This window comes from Hippocampus zosterae, chromosome 13 (genome assembly GCF_025434085.1).
Source record: "Hippocampus zosterae strain Florida chromosome 13, ASM2543408v3, whole genome shotgun sequence".
NCBI lineage: Eukaryota > Metazoa > Chordata > Actinopteri > Syngnathiformes > Syngnathidae > Hippocampus > Hippocampus zosterae.
In genome coordinates, this window is record NC_067463.1 from 16,087,084 (window position 1) to 16,108,396 (window position 21,313).

The window sequence follows — 21,313 nt, forward strand, 5'->3', positions numbered from 1 at the left end:
AACTGTAAAACGATCGCAAGACCGTCTTGTGGAGACAAGATGGTAGAGGGGTAGAAGCTACAATGTGGATCTTCCTTATTGATTTGCACTCTAATTGACCCAAATAAAGACGCAACCGAGCCAGCCGGGTGCGTAAGGGACGGGACTTTACAGTAGCGACAGTCACTGGTGCAACGAGACGGTGACTCGGAAAAGCCCATTTGCTATTGTGCTCGTCCAATCACTGGATGCCCCCCCAGCGCTCGCCAAGAGCGCGACTGGACCTTTCACTGTACTGTAGCGCTACCGTCGTCCCGTCCCAGCAGCGACTCGTCGTCCCAGCACAGCGCTAAAGCAGCGATGCTTCACATGCCCGCTTGGACTTTTCGGACGTTGTTTTAACGCCAAATGGAGACGGGATTGCTTTGCTAAATATATGTGTATATTTTGCTCGGCGAAATTTGGAAAACATGCAGAAGAAGCTGACGGACACCCAGAGTCCTCTATTGTCATCATCGAGGGCGTCGTCTTTTTTCATCGAGAATCTACTGGCGCCGGGGCCACACGAGCGGGATTCCCCTTCTGAAAGCGGCCGATGTGGAGCTGCGTTGCGGGCGGACTCGGTCAGCCCGGTCTCGCACGCGCGGGGCGGCGTCATGTTTACGCCGGCGCCGGATGGCTGCGGCGGCTCGGCCTCGTCCCTCTGCACGGAGCCGCTGGTAAACTGGTACGCCGGGAACGCGGGCTTGCTCTGCAGAGCTTTGGACGCACCGGGCAGTGAGTATTGCAAAAAAATCTCAAGGTTTCAGGATGCGGGTTGTAACAGATCACGTAATTAGCTTTCAGGGATCAACGTGAAAGTTGCGCAATATCCGATTGACTTTTATAGAGTTTTGACATCCCTCACGAATCCCCCCTCCCACCCCCGCCCCTCGCCCTCACGCGTGACCCATCCCGAATCAGCAGCTCTTCAAATGACGACAAAACAAAAACTGTATACGACTGTGCTTTCTTAAACGCAACCCACAAAAAAACGTTCCAAGATATAGGCGTCTTTTAAGTACCTGTGCATCGATTTCCGAAATCGATGCATTACTCGCGTATATCTCAAGAAAAAGTATATTCAATACCAAGCCTAGGTGTAATTTTTAAATGCACATACATAGACATTTACATCCATATTTCCGTCCAACTGATTTTTGCTCACCTGCACGACGATGTGACGCCTGGCTCACGCATGAGCCAGGGCGACACTTGCACGAGAGAGCGTGGTTACATTTTCATCTCCGATTAGGTCCATCTGTGAACACGAGGTGCGAGGACAACTGCTGCTCGGTGTCGACCAGTGACAGAAGTTCCCCCGCCGTATCCGAACCGATCACAGACGACAGCTATGAGTCGGACAGGAAATTAAGCGATGGCAACTTGATTGGCGACCACGACGAGGCTCAAAGTGGCTTCGATGCGCCCTCTGACTCGAATCGGACCCGGAAGAAGAAAACCCGTACTGTGTTCAGCCGAAGCCAGGTTTTCCAACTGGAGTCCACCTTCGACGTGAAACGGTACCTGAGCAGTTCGGAGCGGGCCGGCCTGGCCGCGTCGCTCCACCTAACAGAGACCCAAGTCAAGATCTGGTTCCAGAACCGCAGGAATAAATGGAAAAGACAACTGGCGGCGGATCTTGAGGTTGTACACATTCCTAACCCGAATCAGAGGGTGGTCAGAGTCCCCATTTTGTATCACAGCGGACCCGGAGCCGGCTCCGCACTGGCTTTTAACTTGAACGGACATCAGGTCTTCTCCAACTCCATCACTTACCCCTTGTCCTCCTTGGCTCACTCCATGAGCATACTGAGGTCGCAGATGAGCGGCTTGGTGTAAAGACATATCAAAGTATATTTTGCCATTACGGTGCAATAGCACGCAATGTCGCGGGCAATCGCTGATAGCGTCAGAAGGAAACATGTGACACAAAGTGAACTCATGTTTGTGTATTCAGTGTGCGTTTGTTTGCTACTGTCGGCAAATAATAACTTGTAAACGGAGTGCAATGTACTCTGTTAAGCTATTAACTATTTTTTGCCAAACTTTTATAAAAGAAAACACACACACACACACGCACGCACGCAGGCACGCGCACACATTTTCAATTTCATCATTTTTTCGCCCCACTCAATAAATGGATAAAAATACTGATTCTTTTTTCTGTGTATGGTCAGTGATTAAAATATACCCAATTTATTAAAACAAAGTAAATAGCAAAGATTTGGGAACGCCAAAACGTCAATGCTATTCTGTACATTTTTTTAACGTTACAAATCAGACTCGTTGTTTCAATCGTTTTTGACTGCAGAATTAAATTTATCAAAAATTATCAACAGGTAAATAACACCCAAACGCAAGTGGGCTCTTGAGCCTACTTCATTCTTTTTTTTTTTAAGCGTCTGCAGTTCTGATCGTTATGAATTAGGCTCAAAGTGTAGTCGATAAAAATGCAATACAGTTTGAGATTATGATTATACTACACTGAGATTAAACGTAAAACTGCAGCGGGTGTATTACATAGCTGGAGTTGTAAAAAAAAATGAAAATAAACATTTGTGAGCAAATAAATCAAGATTAATAGCAAAAAGATTCAGGTGAATGCTGGTTTATTGTCATCCAGCAAACTATTATTTGAAATCATCACACAATATTTGATCTATCAAAATAAAAAGTTTAATTAAAGAGCGTCACGTGAATGAAGTCTCATTTTTCCGAAATCAACCACATCGGGCCCAACATCCACATTTGCACAACCAAATGCGATAAAGTGTGAAATCTCAAAGGTTTGCCTTTCCAAGGACAATAATGCTGTTTTGACTAACACCACCAGAGAGATATGAATTTAATTGTCATGCCTATTCCTGTGTTTTGCACACACGAGGCCTATTTGTAAAGATACACGCGTGCGTGTTTCTAATATTTTTGGTTGCCGTATTTACCTGCAAAACAAGGGCAAAAGTGTGAGGGAATATTCGTTTTTAGGCTTCTTATTTTGAAGAGTTATGCCGATACACCATCGCGCAGAGCGCATGCAAATGCATACACCCCGTCCCCGTCCCCCCCCCCCCCCCCCCCGTCCCTGCATACACTTCCCCCCCAGTGAAATCTGTAGACAATTTTAAAAATGGGGAGGTTCAAAACAACTTATGTAACCGTCTGGTCAACGTCTAAGGTGGAAGGTCAATTAAGTATTTGTGCAAATGTGCACCACAGTGTGAAATGACGTGTTGGCGAACAGCAGGTTTTGATGGAGAAGATGTAGTTTGGGTGAAGAGAGAGACTCTCGTCCCTTCACTGTGATTGGTCAACACCGCTTGACGACTGGACCAATCAGCGAGGATTTAGTTCGCCCCATCCAACGTGACGTGCGGCGCGGAGATTACACACGGAGCCTCTCCAGCCAAGCAGTGTGTGCTTCGTGGATGCTGCTATGGTGTGTGCACCGTCGACAATTTAGCGGTGACTGCTCGCGTTTATTCAAGAGGAGAAGTAAACAAAGGGGCTGTTTACGCATTGGAGAATATGAGTAAAGTGGACGCGCCATGCCGTCCCAGCGCCTCTCTCAAATTCACCATTGACAACATCCTCAACCTGAAAACAAGCGGGCGAGGCAGTGACAGCTGTCACCCCCAAGGAGAGCACGATGTCTCGGCTACGGCGACGTATCAAGGCCGCGTCCCGCAGAGCAACCCGGAGGGGCCCGCAGCCCAGCGCAGGCACGAATCGGACGAAAGCGGTAAGGGCTTGTATAGGGACTATTTGATTCACAGCACCATAACGCATCGCCTATTATACGCGCCCGAGTGTGACAGAGTCTGAGCGGATTTGTTGTTTGTTGCAGACTTTACCCAAGAGAATAACCGGGCCAGCGACATTCACGGTCGGGCTGCGGAGACGCGTTTCGAGAGCGGGGACAGTAGTTGCGACGACTGCAGCTCCACCACCACGACCACGGAGATTCTTAAAGCGGACAGTCCCACGAAAAAGAGTAAATTGATCACGAAAAAGAAAACGCGCACCATTTTTTCCAAGAGACAGATCTTCCAGTTGGAGTCTACGTTCGACATGAAGCGCTACCTGAGCAGCGCCGAGCGCGCCTGTCTCGCCAGCTCTCTGCAGCTCACCGAAACGCAGGTGAAGATATGGTTCCAGAACCGCAGGAATAAGTTGAAACGGCAAATCTCGAGTGAAATCGACGGACCGGTGAGCGACTTCCAGGAGACGGTGAAGCCCGTGGTGGTGGGTCAGCTCCCCGCCCTGTACAAGGAGAGCAGCTTGCTGGGGAGGTGCCTGATGCCCATGCCATTGCCCGTCGTGTACCCGGGTTCGAATACGCCTTACCTCTGTTTCTCCAACACCAGCAAGTACTTCAGCCTCTATGACGGGGACGTATGACACTGCCACCGAGCCTGCATGTGTAAACAGACACTTTTGTTTGTGCCAACCGGAGCATTTATGGCGTTGCTACGCCTATCCGATTCAAAAGGCCGGACACTGGCCCATCAGTGTTTAAAAGAAGGCTGCAAGTCGTAGGAACATATCACATTCAAATGAGCTGTTTTTTGGTATTATTTATTTCTTAGCCTGGCTTTTGTGTAGGCCTAACATGCACTTAACACCTGAAAAGAGAACCTATAGCAGGCCTAGCAGATGAATAGCCTGCCTGGCCGTGCATGGCCTCCATCTGTAACATCTTCTTGTTTACATGATAGCCCTTTCTCATTCTTATTGTTATTATCATTATTATTCTCAACAACAGCCTATGCCACCAAAGAAATTAATATACCATGCATGCATTTATAATATCATGAGGACTTTTGGATTACAGAAATTATATGTATTTAAATGAATGTCATTAACATTTTATTCACGCATGTCTATTTTTTGTCCTGAAGTATCTTACACCTACGTTATTCTTACATTCGCCTTTAGGCTCATTACAGCATTTACTGCAACTGTAATTAAAACCTCTTTATTCAAGAAAACCTTTACAGCTGATTCAGTAATTTCAGGTGGTTGTCTTCGGCTCAGCTCGACCAAGTGTTGACTGTGTTTACTATATAAATTATGTTTCAGATTTTACATAAAGTAAGACCCATAAAGACTCGTGCAACAAATCCAATATTTCAACAAAACACTCAGGCTTCCCCCCCAAAAACTGTGAAATTGTTTTTCTTCTCTAATTCATAAACAGCACTGTAAGCACACTTATGATTCTGGCATTCCGGAAATAAGAAAACATTGACATGGCTAAATAAATAATATAATGACAGAACCCGTCACGTAGTTCTCCTTAAGTAATGGCTCATAACACCAACTTCCATCTATTAATTAACCCTTATGTATAAAATAATATTTTTTCCGCCATATATTTTTCAGGATAAAAAACAGACCAAAGTAATTACGAATCTATAGTCGAAGGGAATGAGTGGACAAAAACGTAATGATCAAAAGTGGTACAGCTGCATGTATAATAATATGAATAATAATACTAATAATAATTCATTCTTTACTAATCCATATTGAAAAACACTTTGCTCGCTGTGTTTTGTTAATATGCACAATTTTGTGCATCAAATGAAGCATCTTGCCAAACAACAATTATAATAATTATAATATATAATAATAATAATTATTATTATCATATTATATATTATAAGCACACGGATAACCCCTCTCTTATACCTGCTCCCTTTGTTAATGTACCATATTCAATCATCCAAGTAATCTTCACCGACATACTGCCCCAAACCGAACATAATATAAATAGCCTATGTGACACGGGAGGAGCTGACCCTTGACTCTAACGAGAGGCCATTCTGTAGGAAAACTACATGGAGCTGAAATATTGAAGCAGTATCTTGAGAACACCATCAGCTCTGATTAATTAACCATTGCTTAAGCCAACAAGGCTTTTGCAAGGCTCACAAACTACACAGTAAGAAAATAAAGTAAAAAGAAGAAGAAAAAAAACAACATTACGGCAACATATTGTATCTGAAGTAAAAAAAAACATTGAAGTACTGTTTGATGTTGTTTATTCCCCAAGTACCTCCTGTCTTGACTTGGAAGTCGGTCAATCTCATCAGTGCAGTCCTTTGACCTCCAGTGTACTTTGCCAAAACACTTACACTGAACATGTGTCACATAGGATAGCTCCATTCTCCTCTATCGAGTATGAAATCGATAGGCAATAAGCATGCAAGCAATATTAATGGTCAAATCGTCCTATTTATACGATGAGAAGGAAACATCAAGAGATCAATCGCATACAGTATGATGTCTAAATCAATCTTTTTTTTAATCAATTGCATCTATACATTATTGGAGTACAGGGGAAATTTATGATTGTTCGACTAAAACATAACAAAACATTGATTTGGAGATGATCATGAAGGTGTTGAGGTAAACAAAGCTACAATAACGCGAATCAAGAAGGGAAAAATGACCAATGTGTGCAATGTCTGAGGGTATGTGTTAAGTGGAAAAAAGGAGGTCGGTTATGTCCGGCAGGCTGTCTCCAGTTTAAGTGCTGCAATGCTCACTACCCACAGTCCTTTGAGGCTATCCACTCAGACAGCAAGATGGCAGGAAAAAAAAACTTTTCTATTGGAAAATATTACCTCTACATTATAATATCCGAGTGACAATTAAAGTATACATTGTGATCATTTACTGCATGTTTTAATGACTATGTTCTACTAAATGGCAGGGAAAGAGAATTTCAGCAAATACAAGAACGTTTTATATTATACAAGCACATTTTTTTCAACATTTGGTCACTACCCACGTTTAATCCCAGTTTGTTTTCATAAATGCGCTCAGAGCCCTAATTTTACAGTATGTAGTGTATGAGCAGGAGCAAAAAAAAAAGTATAAAAGGGAGGGGTAGCTCAGTCAGAACCATTTGATGAGTGTGTGTTTGTGTTGGAAATAGTCTGATCACGTTTGTATTTCTCTACGGGTCTGCGCCTCCGTAAAGCTGAGGTCTGGCTCCTCAAAGGCAAGGAAGTGCTGCTCCTAATGGTTGCAGAGTGTATCCAAGAGTGACCAATTGTGTGCGTGTGTTTGTGTGTGAGCGTGCACAATATGTCTGTGTAAAAGTTTCTGGCAGCCTCTTTCTGCATGACTAGATGGGGGCCCCTTCTCTCAGCTCGGCCGTTTCTTTAACCTCTGTTGACCTCTTTTAGTCATCTGACAAAGATCGTCACCTAAGACGAATGGAGAGACTGTTCCCTGAACATATGTCTGAAAGACAATCATATTTGCAAAACAAGCCTACATTGGTCAAACCAAACCAAGCCGAGCCTAACCTTTACCACATACCACAACAATGGCGAGGCTTGTTGCAACACACTGGACAAACATGGTGGACATGCTGCAGTGAAAACACTTGGCTTCCTCTCTGATGTCAAACAGAGTCACTTCCAGGATACGAGTTGAACTTCATTTTTATATTTACATTTTACCAATTGAATGAGGGGTAATGGAAAACAAAACATTGCAGTGTTGAAGTGTAAAAAAGTAAGTTGCCAAAAATCAAGCACCACATGTTCAGACACACACTCGACTCTCAAGTTGTTGTATAGGATAGCTTTTGAGAGCCAAAGTACATATTTTACATGACCCGTCATGTAAAATACTGGAAAAGTATTTGGAGCTTTTTTTCACATTTCTGCACAAAATCACCATTAAATTTGATCTGATATTTTTCAAAATCACACGGATGGGCAAAAGATTGAGTTACTTATTCACCCCCTGTTTTTATGGTTTGCATGTTATTATAGAGTGAAATTGGATAATTATCAGTGTCGTGTTGCATGATGGTAGCGGACCCAAAAAGCAGGCAGGAAGGGAGACACAGGGTGCACTGAACAAAATGTATTAACCAAACACCGGTAAAACTAAATCCAAAACAAACAAAAAAATCCTAAAAACACAGAGAAACAAAGTAAAAAAATAGACAAACAAAAACCCATGGCAGAAACATAAACACAACATGACAGCAATACACAGTTACCCGACAAAGACTGACAGAACCCAGGGAACCAAGCAAAGTGACGAGACAACAAGAAACACCTGGACCAGAGACAACGGGTTGAGGGACCTGATTGGTTAACACAAGGGACCCGGAAGACGAGAACAGGTGAAGACAATAAAGGTGCATAAGGGAACAAAACCAAATCTTATCTAAACCAGGGGTGCCCATTAGGTCGATCCTGATCTACCGGTAGATCTAAGACAGGTCCCAAGTAGATCCGAGGAGAAAAAAAACAAACAAACAACCATTTGTGTGTCTTTGTACATGTTAGTAAAATATTTTTTGTGTTAATGTACACTGCACCCTAATCATCTTATCAGTCTCATTTTCACCCAAAAAATATTTTAAAAATAAAATAAAGCAGGCTTGAATTTACGGTGCCGCGTGATTACGTCACCAGAAGTTGTTAGCTCTCAGCAGTCTGCAATTGCAGCTTGTGATCAGAACTGTTGCGCTCTATCTTTTATAGTTTTATTCTCATTCAGAGTTTGCTTCGTGTACAATTCACAGAGGGCATAAGAATAGTCATCTAGGAGGGCCCAGGGAAGCACTTTAAAACGGTACGTGTGAGCTACGATAGTTAACAGGCTGCAAAAGTGTGTCGCATGCCTCAGTTTCAGGCTCTTTATCATCATGGCGTGCATGTGTGTGTGTGTGTGTGCGCGCGCGCGCCGGTAAGGGTAGATTCCGGGAGGTTAGTTAATCGAAAAGTAGATCTTCGATCCAAAAAGTTTGGGCACCCCTGATCTAAACAAACAAAAAAAATCATAAAAAATCAAGGACAACGCTCTCCGCAGCACTCCATTAAACTCCACTCCACATAAAAATTAAAGACATGACTAGGACAGAATGATAAATATTCATTTCTATGGTTATCAATTACCAGTTGCTTGTGGCCGTCCGTCACTGCTACCACGCTGACATTCATACAAGCCAATAAGTCACGGCACGTCCAAATTGTGTCAGCGAATTGGTGTTATTGTTGAAAATGCCAAAGAAAAACCAAATTCACTTTTGAAATGTATGCCTTGGATGTACTTTCACAAGATTTTCTTAAGTCTCACCAAATACACTCGCATGAGGGCAGTTTGAATCCTGGAGTTTTATATGACGCTAGAAGCAGATTTTTCTCAAAAATGGTGGTCACATTTTAAATTGGATGACTTCTGTGACATTCCAATTTACAGGTTTCACTGTACCTTGTGGGTGACACAATTTCATTCTCATATATGTACTGAAAGTATGTGGAACATCTTCGATTTAAGGTGCACAAGATATATCCTGCAAACTAAAAAGAAAGATTTTTCTCAAATCACCGATTTGGTGCATGTGCTCCTCATCAGACAAGAGCAAAAACCCCATGGATGGATTCCCAGACGTGACCCGATAGACGAGAGGGCAAACCGAGAACAAAACGACATGACACAGCATATTGTCAAGTAAACAACAAGGCTATTAGTTAGAGACGGAAACCTGACACAGGAGTCACACTTAAAGACTGTTTGATGGCCTATTGATCTGCTGATTTTAGACCCCTCCTGTTCCCCTTCTGCATAATGCAAATTGCTGGAGGAAATTGGAAGATAGCAGAGAGGATGGATTTGGATGACAGCACGGGGATGCAGAGGGGGAGTTGGACCACGGCCAAATACTAATTGCTGCGCAAGCCAAGTGAGAAAATAACAATAAATGTGTGTCAATGCTTTTAGAACAGGATGTAGAGTCGTTGAATTACAACAAAGATTACAATGTCTCCATTTTCCAATGATAATTTAGCCTGTGATTCAAAAATACTTTGTGAGGTTATTCATGACGACGATGGGTCCATTTCCTTAGCCACGCCCATCCCGAAAATGTTCGGCTACGATTGGATGTCTTCAAAGAAGTGCGGGTGAGGGTGCCGCTCATGCTTGGCGGACATACGGCAAAGTGAAACATCCAATTTCACAGCAATCCAGCCAAAGTGTAATCCCACACTACAGAAAGGAAACAGATCTCCCAAATCAAGAGGATCCATCTTCTGGGAACAAGGAGCATGTCATGACAACTATTGACCTTGCCATACACACAAATATGTTGACACCAATGTTGGAGAAGAGAACATTGTACAAATACATTTGGTTCGGGAAGGTGCATACTGGTGTGAAAGTTAGGAGCCTGTGAAGTAGATTAGATCAGGGTTAGTTTTTAACATCAACAATCGTAGGGGAGCTTAAAAAATTTATTGTTTCCCAGAAAGCCACACATAACCAAATAACCCTTTCCAGGTTCTTTACAGAAAAAAAAGTCAGGAAACAAATAATAACACTATTAATGAAATAAATAATAACTAAATAACCCTCTCTGACTTTTTCACAGAAAAAATAGGAAATAAATAATAACTAAACAACTCTCTCTCTTTATAGCCCCTTGAAATCCACAAAAAAAGAGTTCTGCCATTTACGAGAACGCCACCTATCTTGTCTGCTACCGTCTCGTCCACGTGTTCTACTAATTGATCTGAGACACAACTAAAACACTTAAACATTCTATGGTGACCACCTTTGTACTTTTTTTGTACAGCTTCCATGGAAATGTGAATAAAAACAACATTTCAATTTATCTGCAGTTGGGGACAATCTAGGAAAAGTCATAAAATTTCAAGTTAAAAAAATTATCATTTAGGGTTTTTTTGGGGGGTGTTTTTAACACAGTGACGGGTCATTTTGACCCGAGGACAACAGGAGGGTTAGAGGGCCGGGTCAAATGTGCCCGCGGGCCGTATTAGGCCCGCGAGCCATAGTTTGGGGACCCCTGGATTAGATGTTTGACTTTCGAACCAGAAGGAAGGAGTTGGGGGGGGGGGGGCAATACCTACAACATGCCTATTTCTACTTTTATTTTAAATGAAATGAACAATTAGAAAACAGATTAAAAATCTCAATGTCAAAGATACACACACACACGCACACACACGCACACACACGCACACACACACACACACACCAAAGCTGCTCAATTAAACAGCATGGTGTCCGATGCCCTCCCTCTTGTCCCGTCCCCTCAGACACCCTTGTCAGGATAATGTGCCATTAATCTACCGCTGAAAACACATTATTGGCCAATCAATAGGTGATATGGGGGGGAAAGGGAACAGAGGAAAGAGGAGAAGCAAGTAGATGGACAGGAGGCAAGGGAGGAATGCTCTATGTCTTGGGGGAGGCGTACGAGCTCCACTATGCGGACACGGAATACTCAGTGTGGTTTTGCGCCGAATGTCAATATAGGTCCATTAACAACAGATAGAGTTGTCAAAGTGCCCAAACTCTTACAAGGATTGGAGGCAGGTGGAGAAGAGTGCATTAGACAAATGTTTTTGTAAGAACTACGAAACTAGGGGAAAATATATGTTTCATCAACTGAGTTGGCCACAAAAGATGCATCCAACTGAACCAAGGATTCATAAACACTAAAGAGACGACAAAAACTTTAAAAACAAATTTCAGCGATGGTAGGAAACGACTCTTAACCGGAAAAGTAGAAGGGAAGTAAATCCCAAAATTAAAGACAAAACCTTTACAGGGTGAGATCCAGTTTTATATTTAAAACAAGTATTGTAAAAATATTTTGGGAAAATAAAAAAGATGTATAAAAAAATGGTAGCACCCTGCTTGCGATACGCTTGCTACTCTTTGGCTGTACTGTGTGCGCCTCTTGGGCTCATCTGTCCCACAGTTGATTTTTGACGCTGAGGTTCTCCGCTTTAAAAAATGTACACAGGACAAAATTGCTGTTACCCCACCATTTAAGAAATTAAAAACATCAATGCTCAAAGGACACAGCCTCCTGGACTGCTCGTCTTGTCTCTAATGCATGGAAAAATGAAATCTCAAGACTATCAAGGAATTCTGGAACAAAGCTTGATTCCAGTCTTAGGTCAGGGCCCCTCCAAAGGGACCTGTGAGCGAGCGATGACCCAAATCCTGTTGAACATCTATGGAAGGATCTGAAACATGACGTTCCTGGAGAAGGCACCAACAAACGTCAAGCAGAATCAGAATCATCTTTATTGGCCAAGTATGTAGAACACACGAGGAATTTGTCTCCGGTATAACACACACAGCTGGAGCAGTTCGCCCACAAAAAGTGAGCCAAAACACATCGGTGTATTGAAAGTTCCATATTTCAGAAGAGTTTCAAGGCCGGCGTCAAAAAAGATATCTTTCCAACTCAAGTTTTCCTCTTCAAAGTAATAATCACCCGGGACTATTTACTGCGACCTAAGCTCGTCAAGCATTGAAACGGACTGAGAGATGATAAGACTCTTATTTTTCTGTTTAGGTTACGTTTGGGGTGTTTTTTTTAGTTGGCGACAAAAAGGGCACAAAAACAAAACATAACCAATCAGAAACATAACAAAGACCGATGAAACCAGACTTGCTCGGGAGAGTCATCACCGGTCATGAGAAATAGATCTCCAAGGTCCATCGGAGACCAAATGCCAAAAGCCCGCAGCAGAAGAGTCCGACGTCAACCAAGGACAAAGAGAGCAAGTCAGTCCAAGTTCCAAAGTCACGTTGATGGCGTTCTTCAACATGAGGAGCATCGTCCACTGAAATTTCTTGTCACAAAGCCAAGACGATCAGTTAGCACGTCACCAAAGAGGTCCTAATGGTTGCTTCATTCAGTGTGTGGGAAGAGGCCATTTTTGTGGCAGGACTACTGGTTCCGCTTCACCAGGATCACGTGCGTGCTCACAATGCCCAGAGCTTCTGACTGGTCCTCACTGAGAAGAACATTGCTGTGCAACAACCCTATTCACTTGACTTGGCACTTTGTAACTTTTTCCAGAGCTCGAGGGATTTATCAATGGGACCTTTGATGAATGACTTTGACGGTGAAAACCTGAAGTTGGTATTTTGGACTCCAAATATATCATTTGTCATTCTGGAACTTTACATTTAATTTTGCAGTACTATAAAGTGGAGGGCACCTTCATTTTTGTCCCTAATTTAAAATAATGTAATTCTATTGGACCATAAAACTAAATCAAGGCCTGATTTTCATTCAGTAATCTTCAGTGCACGTTTATGCTTTGAATTATTTTTGTCAGTTTCAAGTTATTTTCGTGACCATTGTGGGTTTTTCCTCTTGAAGTGAAGGATTCCATTGACTTTGTCCACATCTGTTAAGTGTTTCTGACTACATCGAAATGTATGAAGGTTTTACAATCTTGCCATTCATCTGAAAACATTTTTGAAGTTTAACTTATTTTGACACGGTGTGAATGATGATAAAACTTTCTGCCAAGTGGTGGCTGGCTGAGCTTTCTCCAGGGCCCGATACAATTTATATATACTTTACTACTTATGTCAGATGTGACGTGTTTAGGGCACAGGAATGTCGCTTCACACCTTTGCTCTATCTAGGAGCTACTCCACATTTCAAACCTTTAAGTAGAGCCAATGAATATATTTTCTTTGCACACCGGAGTGGATTTACTTCACCGCAACAGATCACAGAGAAGGATGTTATGAATTCACTCCATTCAAAAATATAGGTATATTTGGAAATATTTTGTTTTAGTATCAATATTTTTATTTGTTATTGTGTTTCCATGGCAAGTAATATTGCAAAAAACATGTATGATGGTCACACTCTCGAGCTCCACTTATTTAGGCATTTTGGTAGCCAGCAAAAAGCGCTGCTATGGGACAGAGTTAGAGAAACGTAAAACGATGCACAGATATGGAAAAGAAAAAAAATGCATGTATTGTTGAAATCCAAATAAAAATTGTAGTGAAAAATGACAAGCCCTTTGTTTGACTTCCCTTTCGTGCTTCACACCTGATCTGCCATTTCAGATCGCTTCATGTTATAAAGATTGACAAGGATGACAAATAACGATGAACCTTTTCTTCAAAGTGAATAGTCGACTGAAACCTGCTCGTTTGAAGTGCAAACGATACAAAACTATTCCGTGAAGACCTTTGCACATCAAAACGTTTTATTTTTTCCAAACAAAAAAAAAATCAAAGGGGGCTAGTTCTTTTTGGTCTTATAGAGCTAGCAATCTCTTGATTTCCAAAATTGTTCGCCGATCAATAAAAGTGACATTGAATAAACCACTAAAAGCTAGCTCAGGGACTACAAGAGGACGCGTGTGAAAACAAACATGTAGAAAAAGATGGCAACACGCTGCTTAAAGAACCACAGCGACATCTTCACAGCCATGTAGCACAGGATTCGGTCATCCAGAGATAAGGAGGGCAAACCAAGTAATGTGCGTGTATCAGAGCTGACCTGCACGGCTCTTTAGTGACTTAATAAACTGTAACACCCAGTGGGTCCTGTTGGAAAACACGTTGTTGTGAAACCTCAACAGTGTGCATGCTTACTACATCCTGCACAAGTGATCCATGTAAGGGGTGCCAGACACTACCCAAAACAATTGTCTTAACAATGATCTTAAATGCTCGCTAACATTAACCAAGTGCATATTACGGTAACTATAATAACTCCCCCAGGAAGTGCTGCAGTGTGCTTGAGCAAGAAAATGAGCCTCTAATTGCTCCTGATGAGCTCCACAGGGCTCTCAGTTAGATGGACAGCAGCAGTATCAAGCCAGCAGCGTTTTGGCAGAAAGGGCTTGTGAAACCCGGGAGACCACCACATTGAAAAAAATGGTGTGTTGGATTTACTCCATTTAATTTGTCGAGTGGTTGCACAAAATAAAATCTATACTGTACATTTACTCCTAAATCCAGATGATTCTATTTTGTATAGCCACTTGACAAAATAAAATGCAGTATTTCAAACACCTTTTTTTTGTCAGTGTAGGTGACGTTACAGTTCGTGATGTCATCGGTTGCTCAACTCGAAGGTTGTGAGGGAATGTGTTTAGCAAAAATATGGGTGAATGGCTGCAGCATGGTTAAGTTTTTGGAGGGGTTTTCTATTACAGATTCACAAAGCTTCTACTCTTCAGGACTTCAGTTTAAATTTCAAATGTCTTTATTCAGGGCGGCCCGGTAGCCAAGTGCAGAGGTACCGGGTTCGATTCCAGCTCCGGCTTCCCTGTGTGGAGTTTGCATGTTCTCCCCGGGCCTGCGTGGGTTTTCTCCGGGTGCTCCGGTTTCCTCCCACATTCCAAAAACATGCATGGCAGGCTGATTGGACGCTCTAAATTGTCCCTAGGTGTGAGTGTGAGTGCGAATGGTTGTTCGTTTCTGTGTGCCCTGCCTGCGATTGGCTGGCAACCGATTCAGGGTGTCCCCCGCCTACTGCCCGAAGACAGCTGGGATAGGCTCCAGCACCCCCCGCGACCCTAGTGAGGATCAAGCGGCTCGGAAGATGAATGAATGAATGAATGTCTTTATTCATTCAGAGGTCAGAGGCAAGAGTTTCCGCAAATACCCTGCTGTAATGAATATTTACAATAATTGAAATGAACGGCCTTGAATAACTCTTGATTGATTAATGAATCTGCTTTGGCGTGTCTGTTACAAAAGCAATGAACATAACGCTCCGTCAAGAAGAACTGTTTGCCTAACATATTCAGGTTTATGCTTGCATTGAATTGTTGGCAGTATGGCGCACGTGGTAGAGGGCACCTTCCCCAAGGTGGTGGGTTTGTAAGCATGTCAACGTATCTTGTAAAATTTTAAGCTTATCAATATATCCTCGAGCAAGTTACTTTGTGATCCCTTTGAGTGACAGCCACTCATGTGTAGTTGCAGCTCGCACCGATACGATGTAGAAAACAGCATTATACAAATGTTTTAGGGAGGGGGGTTTAAGTTTGTATATTTACGACCATGTTGAGTTGCTCATTGGCAGTAGATCAGGAGAAGGGATCAGAAATACCCTTACTTTTGGAGCACCCAGACACAGAATAAATAAATGAATAAATGCATTCGATGGTCAAGCCCTAGTGTACAACGCACCGCATGCAACACTCTTAAGGGCTGTTCACACGGCAAGATTTGGTCCGGTGCTGCACTGGGGCTGCCCCAGTAGAGCGTTCACACGTGCAAATTAGCTCCGGCGTAGCCCCGGAAAAGAGCTTATACCGTACCAAATTTGACCCACCTCATCGAGGTGGGTCAAATATTTGCTCCGCAGCAAATGCTCGTTTGCGAAGCAGCACCAGTGTAAATTTGCACGTGTGAACGCAACTGGGTTAAATTAGCTCCAGAGCAAATGCTTGTGAAGAGTACTTATGGCGAGAATGCGTTGCTTTCGTGCTCTGTCGGACTTCCGTAAAGTGTTGATTCATAACAACACAAGACTTGGCTAGTAACATCTTTCCTTTTGTAGGAGACTGGACTGTCTCGGAGTTGTTTGTTCCTTTGTTGTTTGTTCACAACCCCCCTCACCTCATTGAATTTATTTTGTGATTTTCTGTTTGGCGCATTAGTGTTTGCTTTTCTGAGTGTCATTGAAGTCATCGTTGATTTACGTTTTCTTGGGCGGTCACACTCGAGCAGAAGGCACGGAAACTGAGAAGGAGAAGGACGTGCCGGTCCAGTAGTCGCTTGAGTTGTGTATATACAGTACGTTTTAAAAAGAACCAACACGACAGCTCGTTTGCTGCAGAAACTGCCGTGTGAACGCAAGTGGGGCAGCCCCGACACTGTACCGGGGCTGCCCCGCTCAGCGGCTTTGTACGTGTGAACGCTCCACACAATTTGCTGCGGTGCAAAATATCCCGCAACAAAATATCTCGGTGCAGCACCGGAGCAAATGTGTGCCGTGTGAACGGCCCTTTAACCTTTTGTTTAGTGACGGTAATTTACAGATGCATTTTTGGATTTGAATCAATACGGAGATACCCGATGACACAGCTACAGAGGTAATTATTGGTGAACATTAAAATAAGAAACTTGATTCGATCACCACTCAGTAGAAAATTGATGCCACAGCTACCCTGAATTAACAGCGCCACCTTTGTATGTACTGTACATATTTGCGTATGCACGTATATGCTTTTTGTTAATTCATCATTTTTCGAAAACATTTATTCTCAGCTACGTGACAAGTAAACTGGAGCCAGTTCTTGCTGACTTTTGGTAGGGGAAGGCTGACATCCTGGAATGGTCGCCAGCAAACCTGAGGACAGAAGGTTTCAGCGCCCGATAGCCCCATTTTTCATTCAACAAGACCCGTTTTAAGATGAAAATGTGCAAAAGCGTAATAGAAATCGTAATTATTTTAGTTTGCCCTCTCAAGCTGTAAGGTGTGTGTGTGTTTTTCCCACACACTTCCTTATACACAACAAACACACCTCTTAGCCCTGAAATGAGTGGATCTCTGGAGGATTTTGCTCCCCTCTGGCCAGTTCTGGGGATGCTCTAAGTGCTCTGTAATAGCCAGCAATCAGCGCTGATGGATAGAAACCAACGTCCAGCCCCCAGGAACAAAATATAAATAAGTAAGATGAATAAATAAAAGCCCCGTGTCCTCACAACCGCATATTGCATTGGGCATGTGTTTTATAATGAATATAGATTGAGAGGTTGAAATATTTATAGTTCGGAGGCGGGCGTGTGTGTGTGAGTGTGTGTGTGTATCTGCGTGGTAGTGGAGTGTGAACTGACATCCTAAGTGGACAGGGATGAATAAAGAAAATTCTTCCTGCGGAAGCTTCCAAGCAATGTTCGCTTGTAATCGTCAATTGGGACCTAATGCGACCCACACCGTTCAAATTTGAAAAAGTTTTCCAACCGTTTTGAAACCCTCACTGATGATATCCTTTTGGAATTCACTTGGAGTTTGTCAATCTCCTCCACCAAAGATGCCATAAATAATAAAGTTGTTCACTGGTCAGTTGAGAAGTGTCTGAGCACACAGGATGACCATGAGCAGCTCCGGGCCCAGTAGAAGAATAACTCTGACTGCAGAGAGATGAGACCTTGGCCGTGACATGAACAAGCATGTACAGTTTACAACAATAAAGTGAATTGTTGCTGGATAACCAAGTGTTTTAAAACGAGAAGTGAAAGTGGACTTGCAATGATGTGAAGGAAGGTCCCACAGAGACTGCAGAGAATGACAGGATTCACCATTCGGTGATCGCTTTTCTACCTGACCTATACTGCCGCATTGATTATTTTGACCATTTTCTACCTTTAGTCACATAAATGTTACAGTATAGCATAATCATAATTGTGATTGCGATATCAGAAAAAGGGATGATGGTTATAAACGTCTTTGGGATCCCCTAACGCACGAGTTCATATCTCTTAGGTTAACTGAAATAGTCGACACATCCCTGTTTAAAAGCCCATTTTTGTGTGATCTAAAAAAGTGAGAGCACTGTCAATCATTTTCCACCATTAATGTGACCTGTTACCTGCAGAACTTGACTGAAAAGAATGAAATCTCTCGCCGGGGCAAGGTAAAACTAAGCAAGTGGGATAATGCGGTTGCACAAAGGTGCACGCACTCTCCTAAGTGGGAATGTGGCACACCTGCCACCGTTTAAAATGCCTTTGAACAAACCCCAAATAACGTTCAGACATTCTAGTACGTCTTTCCTGGCACCGAAGTTACATTATACAGTCCAAGCAATGGTCTGTAAAGGACTTCCACGTCATTAGAGGAATCTCATTATTTTGCGCTTTTAGTAAGGCTAGAAAAATAATTTCAAAGGCATCGATTCAAAGGCAAGAAGCAAACTGGAGTTTCAGCGATGACGAGCATCTCCTGTTCTGACTTATCTTACAAATGATATTCCAGTTTCAACTTATTTGGCCAAAATGAAACAAGACAGGAAAAGCCTGCCAACTCCAAACATGAGTTGGACTTCTCGAGTAGGGCGCCGTCGAAAATATGGGCCCTTCATAACCGACGACTTCTACGGCAACCTGAAGTGCCACATTCATCGCTATGTGGAGCGCCTATTATATGAACAGACGAGAGACGAGCATGAGATCTCAGTTGACGTGAACAACTTTTTGCCCTGAAGCCTTGAGATTGTGTTTCAATAATAATGCGCATCACTCATGAAAGCTACTCGCTCTTGTGGCAATGACAACAGAGCACATCGTATGAGATCTCTCTTTTTCTAGCCTGCACAACTCCCGGCACTTTCTCTACTTAAGAGGCATAAAGCAGGATTGTTGTCGCAATGAAAAAAAAAATGTCTGTCTTGAAGTAAATATTTTGTCCCGCATTTGGGGCCAGTTTCAAGACTAAGTGTTTTAAAGTGCCGTTTGGGGTTAAGAGCCTTCGATGAGTGCCAGAGAATATTTCACAGTGGCAACTTCTGGCGGCAAGCGGAATAAAAAGTTGATAGTCGGTTGGGAGGGTTGAATAATGAAACAAGAACATGTGGAGTTGCCAGAGTTAAGTACACTTAGGAGTGCACTCAGAAGTGTCGTGGAAGAGATAACAGATGACAAGATGGAATGAGGAGGTGCCAGCATGATGGTTAACAAACCTTTGAATCTGGGTCGTCTCTTGGTCAAAGGAACAGATTTGCCATTGGCGTAGGTGGAATTTAACATCCGGTCGCTTAAGACACAATTAAGCGCGCGGCTTTTGTACTCCGACATTAAAAACCTAGAGGCACTTAATGTGAATGTATTACTTTCAAGGGGTTACAGACTCCGCGAGCGAGTGTCTGGTTGTGACAATGCAGCGGACTGAACAAAGAGCACAAGTGCGTTCCCCTTAATTGTGTCTGAACATGAACGCGCGTGTTTGCATGCATTTGTGCGTCTGGGCACATGGATTTGCCGTCCCGCGCACTCTGCCATCAGGAGGTTTTAATAGAGTAGAATATTCCTTTGCATTTTACATGACTTTAGGGCAAGCTACTCTCGCCTGTCTGCTTTGCTCAGATCAGATGCTAAAATGGGAACACAGAATGGACTGCAAGCCTCGGTATATTGCTCGGCAAATCTTTGTGTGGCCCTCGATGATATATTGTATTTAATGATACACTTACAAAGCGTATTTGTCAACAATGGCAGCGCATTTATGTTCATTGAGTAGGTTGGGCGGGTAGTAGTGCGCTACCGTGTGAAAAATATTTTTGGCCTTATACTGTATGCATGTTAAAAGTGCTGATGAAAACTAGATGAACTACATTACAGTATAGCCATTTTGAGAAATGTATAGTCTATTATTGGTGAGAGCCAACTAAACAAATTTGGCACCTTTCCTGAGCGTTACCCTTCCGCATTACATTACTCCCATGGCTCTCTCTTGCAGTTTCGATTTATTTGTTATTTTACATAAAATACATAGACTACCTGCACATATAGTCCAAGGGCGCTATTTCTGTGCCCAGCGCAAGTCTAGTGTAAAGCGAGTCTAACTGTGCGCACATGTGGAATTTTCTGTCTTTTGCAAGAACAAACATCAAGAAAAGAAGTGTATCTGTCAAAGGTGTTAATCTGGGGAATCATTTTCAAAACTGACCTGAAAATGAGTAAATCGCTTGCTGAGGTCTAAAAAACAAATTCAAAAAAATAGTACAAACAACCTACATCAATCAGAGTTAAAGTGATAAATTCTAAACATTAAATATAACAATAAATCACAACTAAGTTGATACATAGAGATTGCAATATCCATTATAAATACAAGAGAAAATTGACACAAGAATGCCAGGGTGTGTATGTATAAAATCCCGATACAAACCAAAAGTTGTAAAAATATCACGGTTAAGGGTAAGGCATGAGCCTTAATGGAGATGTCTTTCTTCTTACTTTCTTTTTTCTGATTGATATAAAAATGATCTATTAAATGTAAACACATAACACGGGGTAGGACTAGACACGTTTTTTTTACTTCTTCCTACTCTCTTGAACATAATAACTGTGTTGAATGATGACTGATTTCTCTTTCCTTTTTATTATTTTACTCACCTTACTTTCTGTCAAATTATTACTGTGTATGTTTTATGTTCATTAAACAAACGAAACGAAATAAAACAAAAACTAGTGCAGAGAGAAGAGGGTGTTTGCGCCGTTGTGCTGCCGACTCCCAGCCAATGGAAGCAGTTACTGGCTCTCTGTTTTTAAATTCAGCGCAGAGAGAGGCCCGCAGTCTACAATGGGGGAAGGACTCACTGGAGTCGATGCAGGAGATCGACATGTGAAGCGCATTTACAACAAAAGGAACTGCAAGGGGATCTCCACCCGAGGATGACGTCAAGTTGGCCGCTGTGAAATGAGCACTTGGAGACCGCCTTGCCACCCCCGATTATGGGTCCGTGTGTGACAACAGTACTAGTTGAACAGTAAACTTGGTCTCAGA

General features: G+C 42.6%; 2 protein-coding genes across 2 annotated transcripts; both read left to right on the plus strand.

Moving 5' to 3' along the window:
• Positions 1-293: 293 nt before the first annotated feature.
• On the plus strand, positions 294-3,056 carry hmx1 (H6 family homeobox 1). Its single transcript, XM_052085058.1, has 2 exons — positions 294-756; positions 1,274-3,056. Exons 1-2 carry the CDS (start codon positions 450-452, stop codon positions 1,858-1,860), a joined length of 894 nt encoding a protein of 297 aa, XP_051941018.1. The 5' UTR covers positions 294-449; the 3' UTR covers positions 1,861-3,056.
• Positions 3,057-3,218: 162 nt separating this feature from the next.
• Positions 3,219-5,503, plus strand: hmx4 (H6 family homeobox 4). The gene is made up of 2 exons (XM_052085065.1): positions 3,219-3,760; positions 3,866-5,503. The coding sequence occupies exons 1-2, from the start codon at positions 3,547-3,549 to the stop codon at positions 4,417-4,419; spliced, it is 768 nt and encodes a 255-aa protein (XP_051941025.1). The 5' UTR covers positions 3,219-3,546; the 3' UTR covers positions 4,420-5,503.
• The last annotated feature ends 15,810 nt before the right edge of the window (positions 5,504-21,313 follow it).

Excerpts from the sequence above, each read along its gene's own strand:
- hmx4 (XM_052085065.1), top strand. The coding sequence starts at position 3,547 with ATGAGTAAAGTGGACGCGCCATGCCGTCCCAGCGCCTCTCTCAAATTC. Across the intron at positions 3,761-3,865 it reads GCACGAATCGGACGAAAGCG|ACTTTACCCAAGAGAATAAC; the intron begins GTAAGGGCTTGT and ends TGTTTGTTGCAG.
- hmx1 (XM_052085058.1), top strand. The coding sequence starts at position 450 with ATGCAGAAGAAGCTGACGGACACCCAGAGTCCTCTATTGTCATCATCG. Across the intron at positions 757-1,273 it reads AGCTTTGGACGCACCGGGCA|GTCCATCTGTGAACACGAGG; the intron begins GTGAGTATTGCA and ends ATCTCCGATTAG.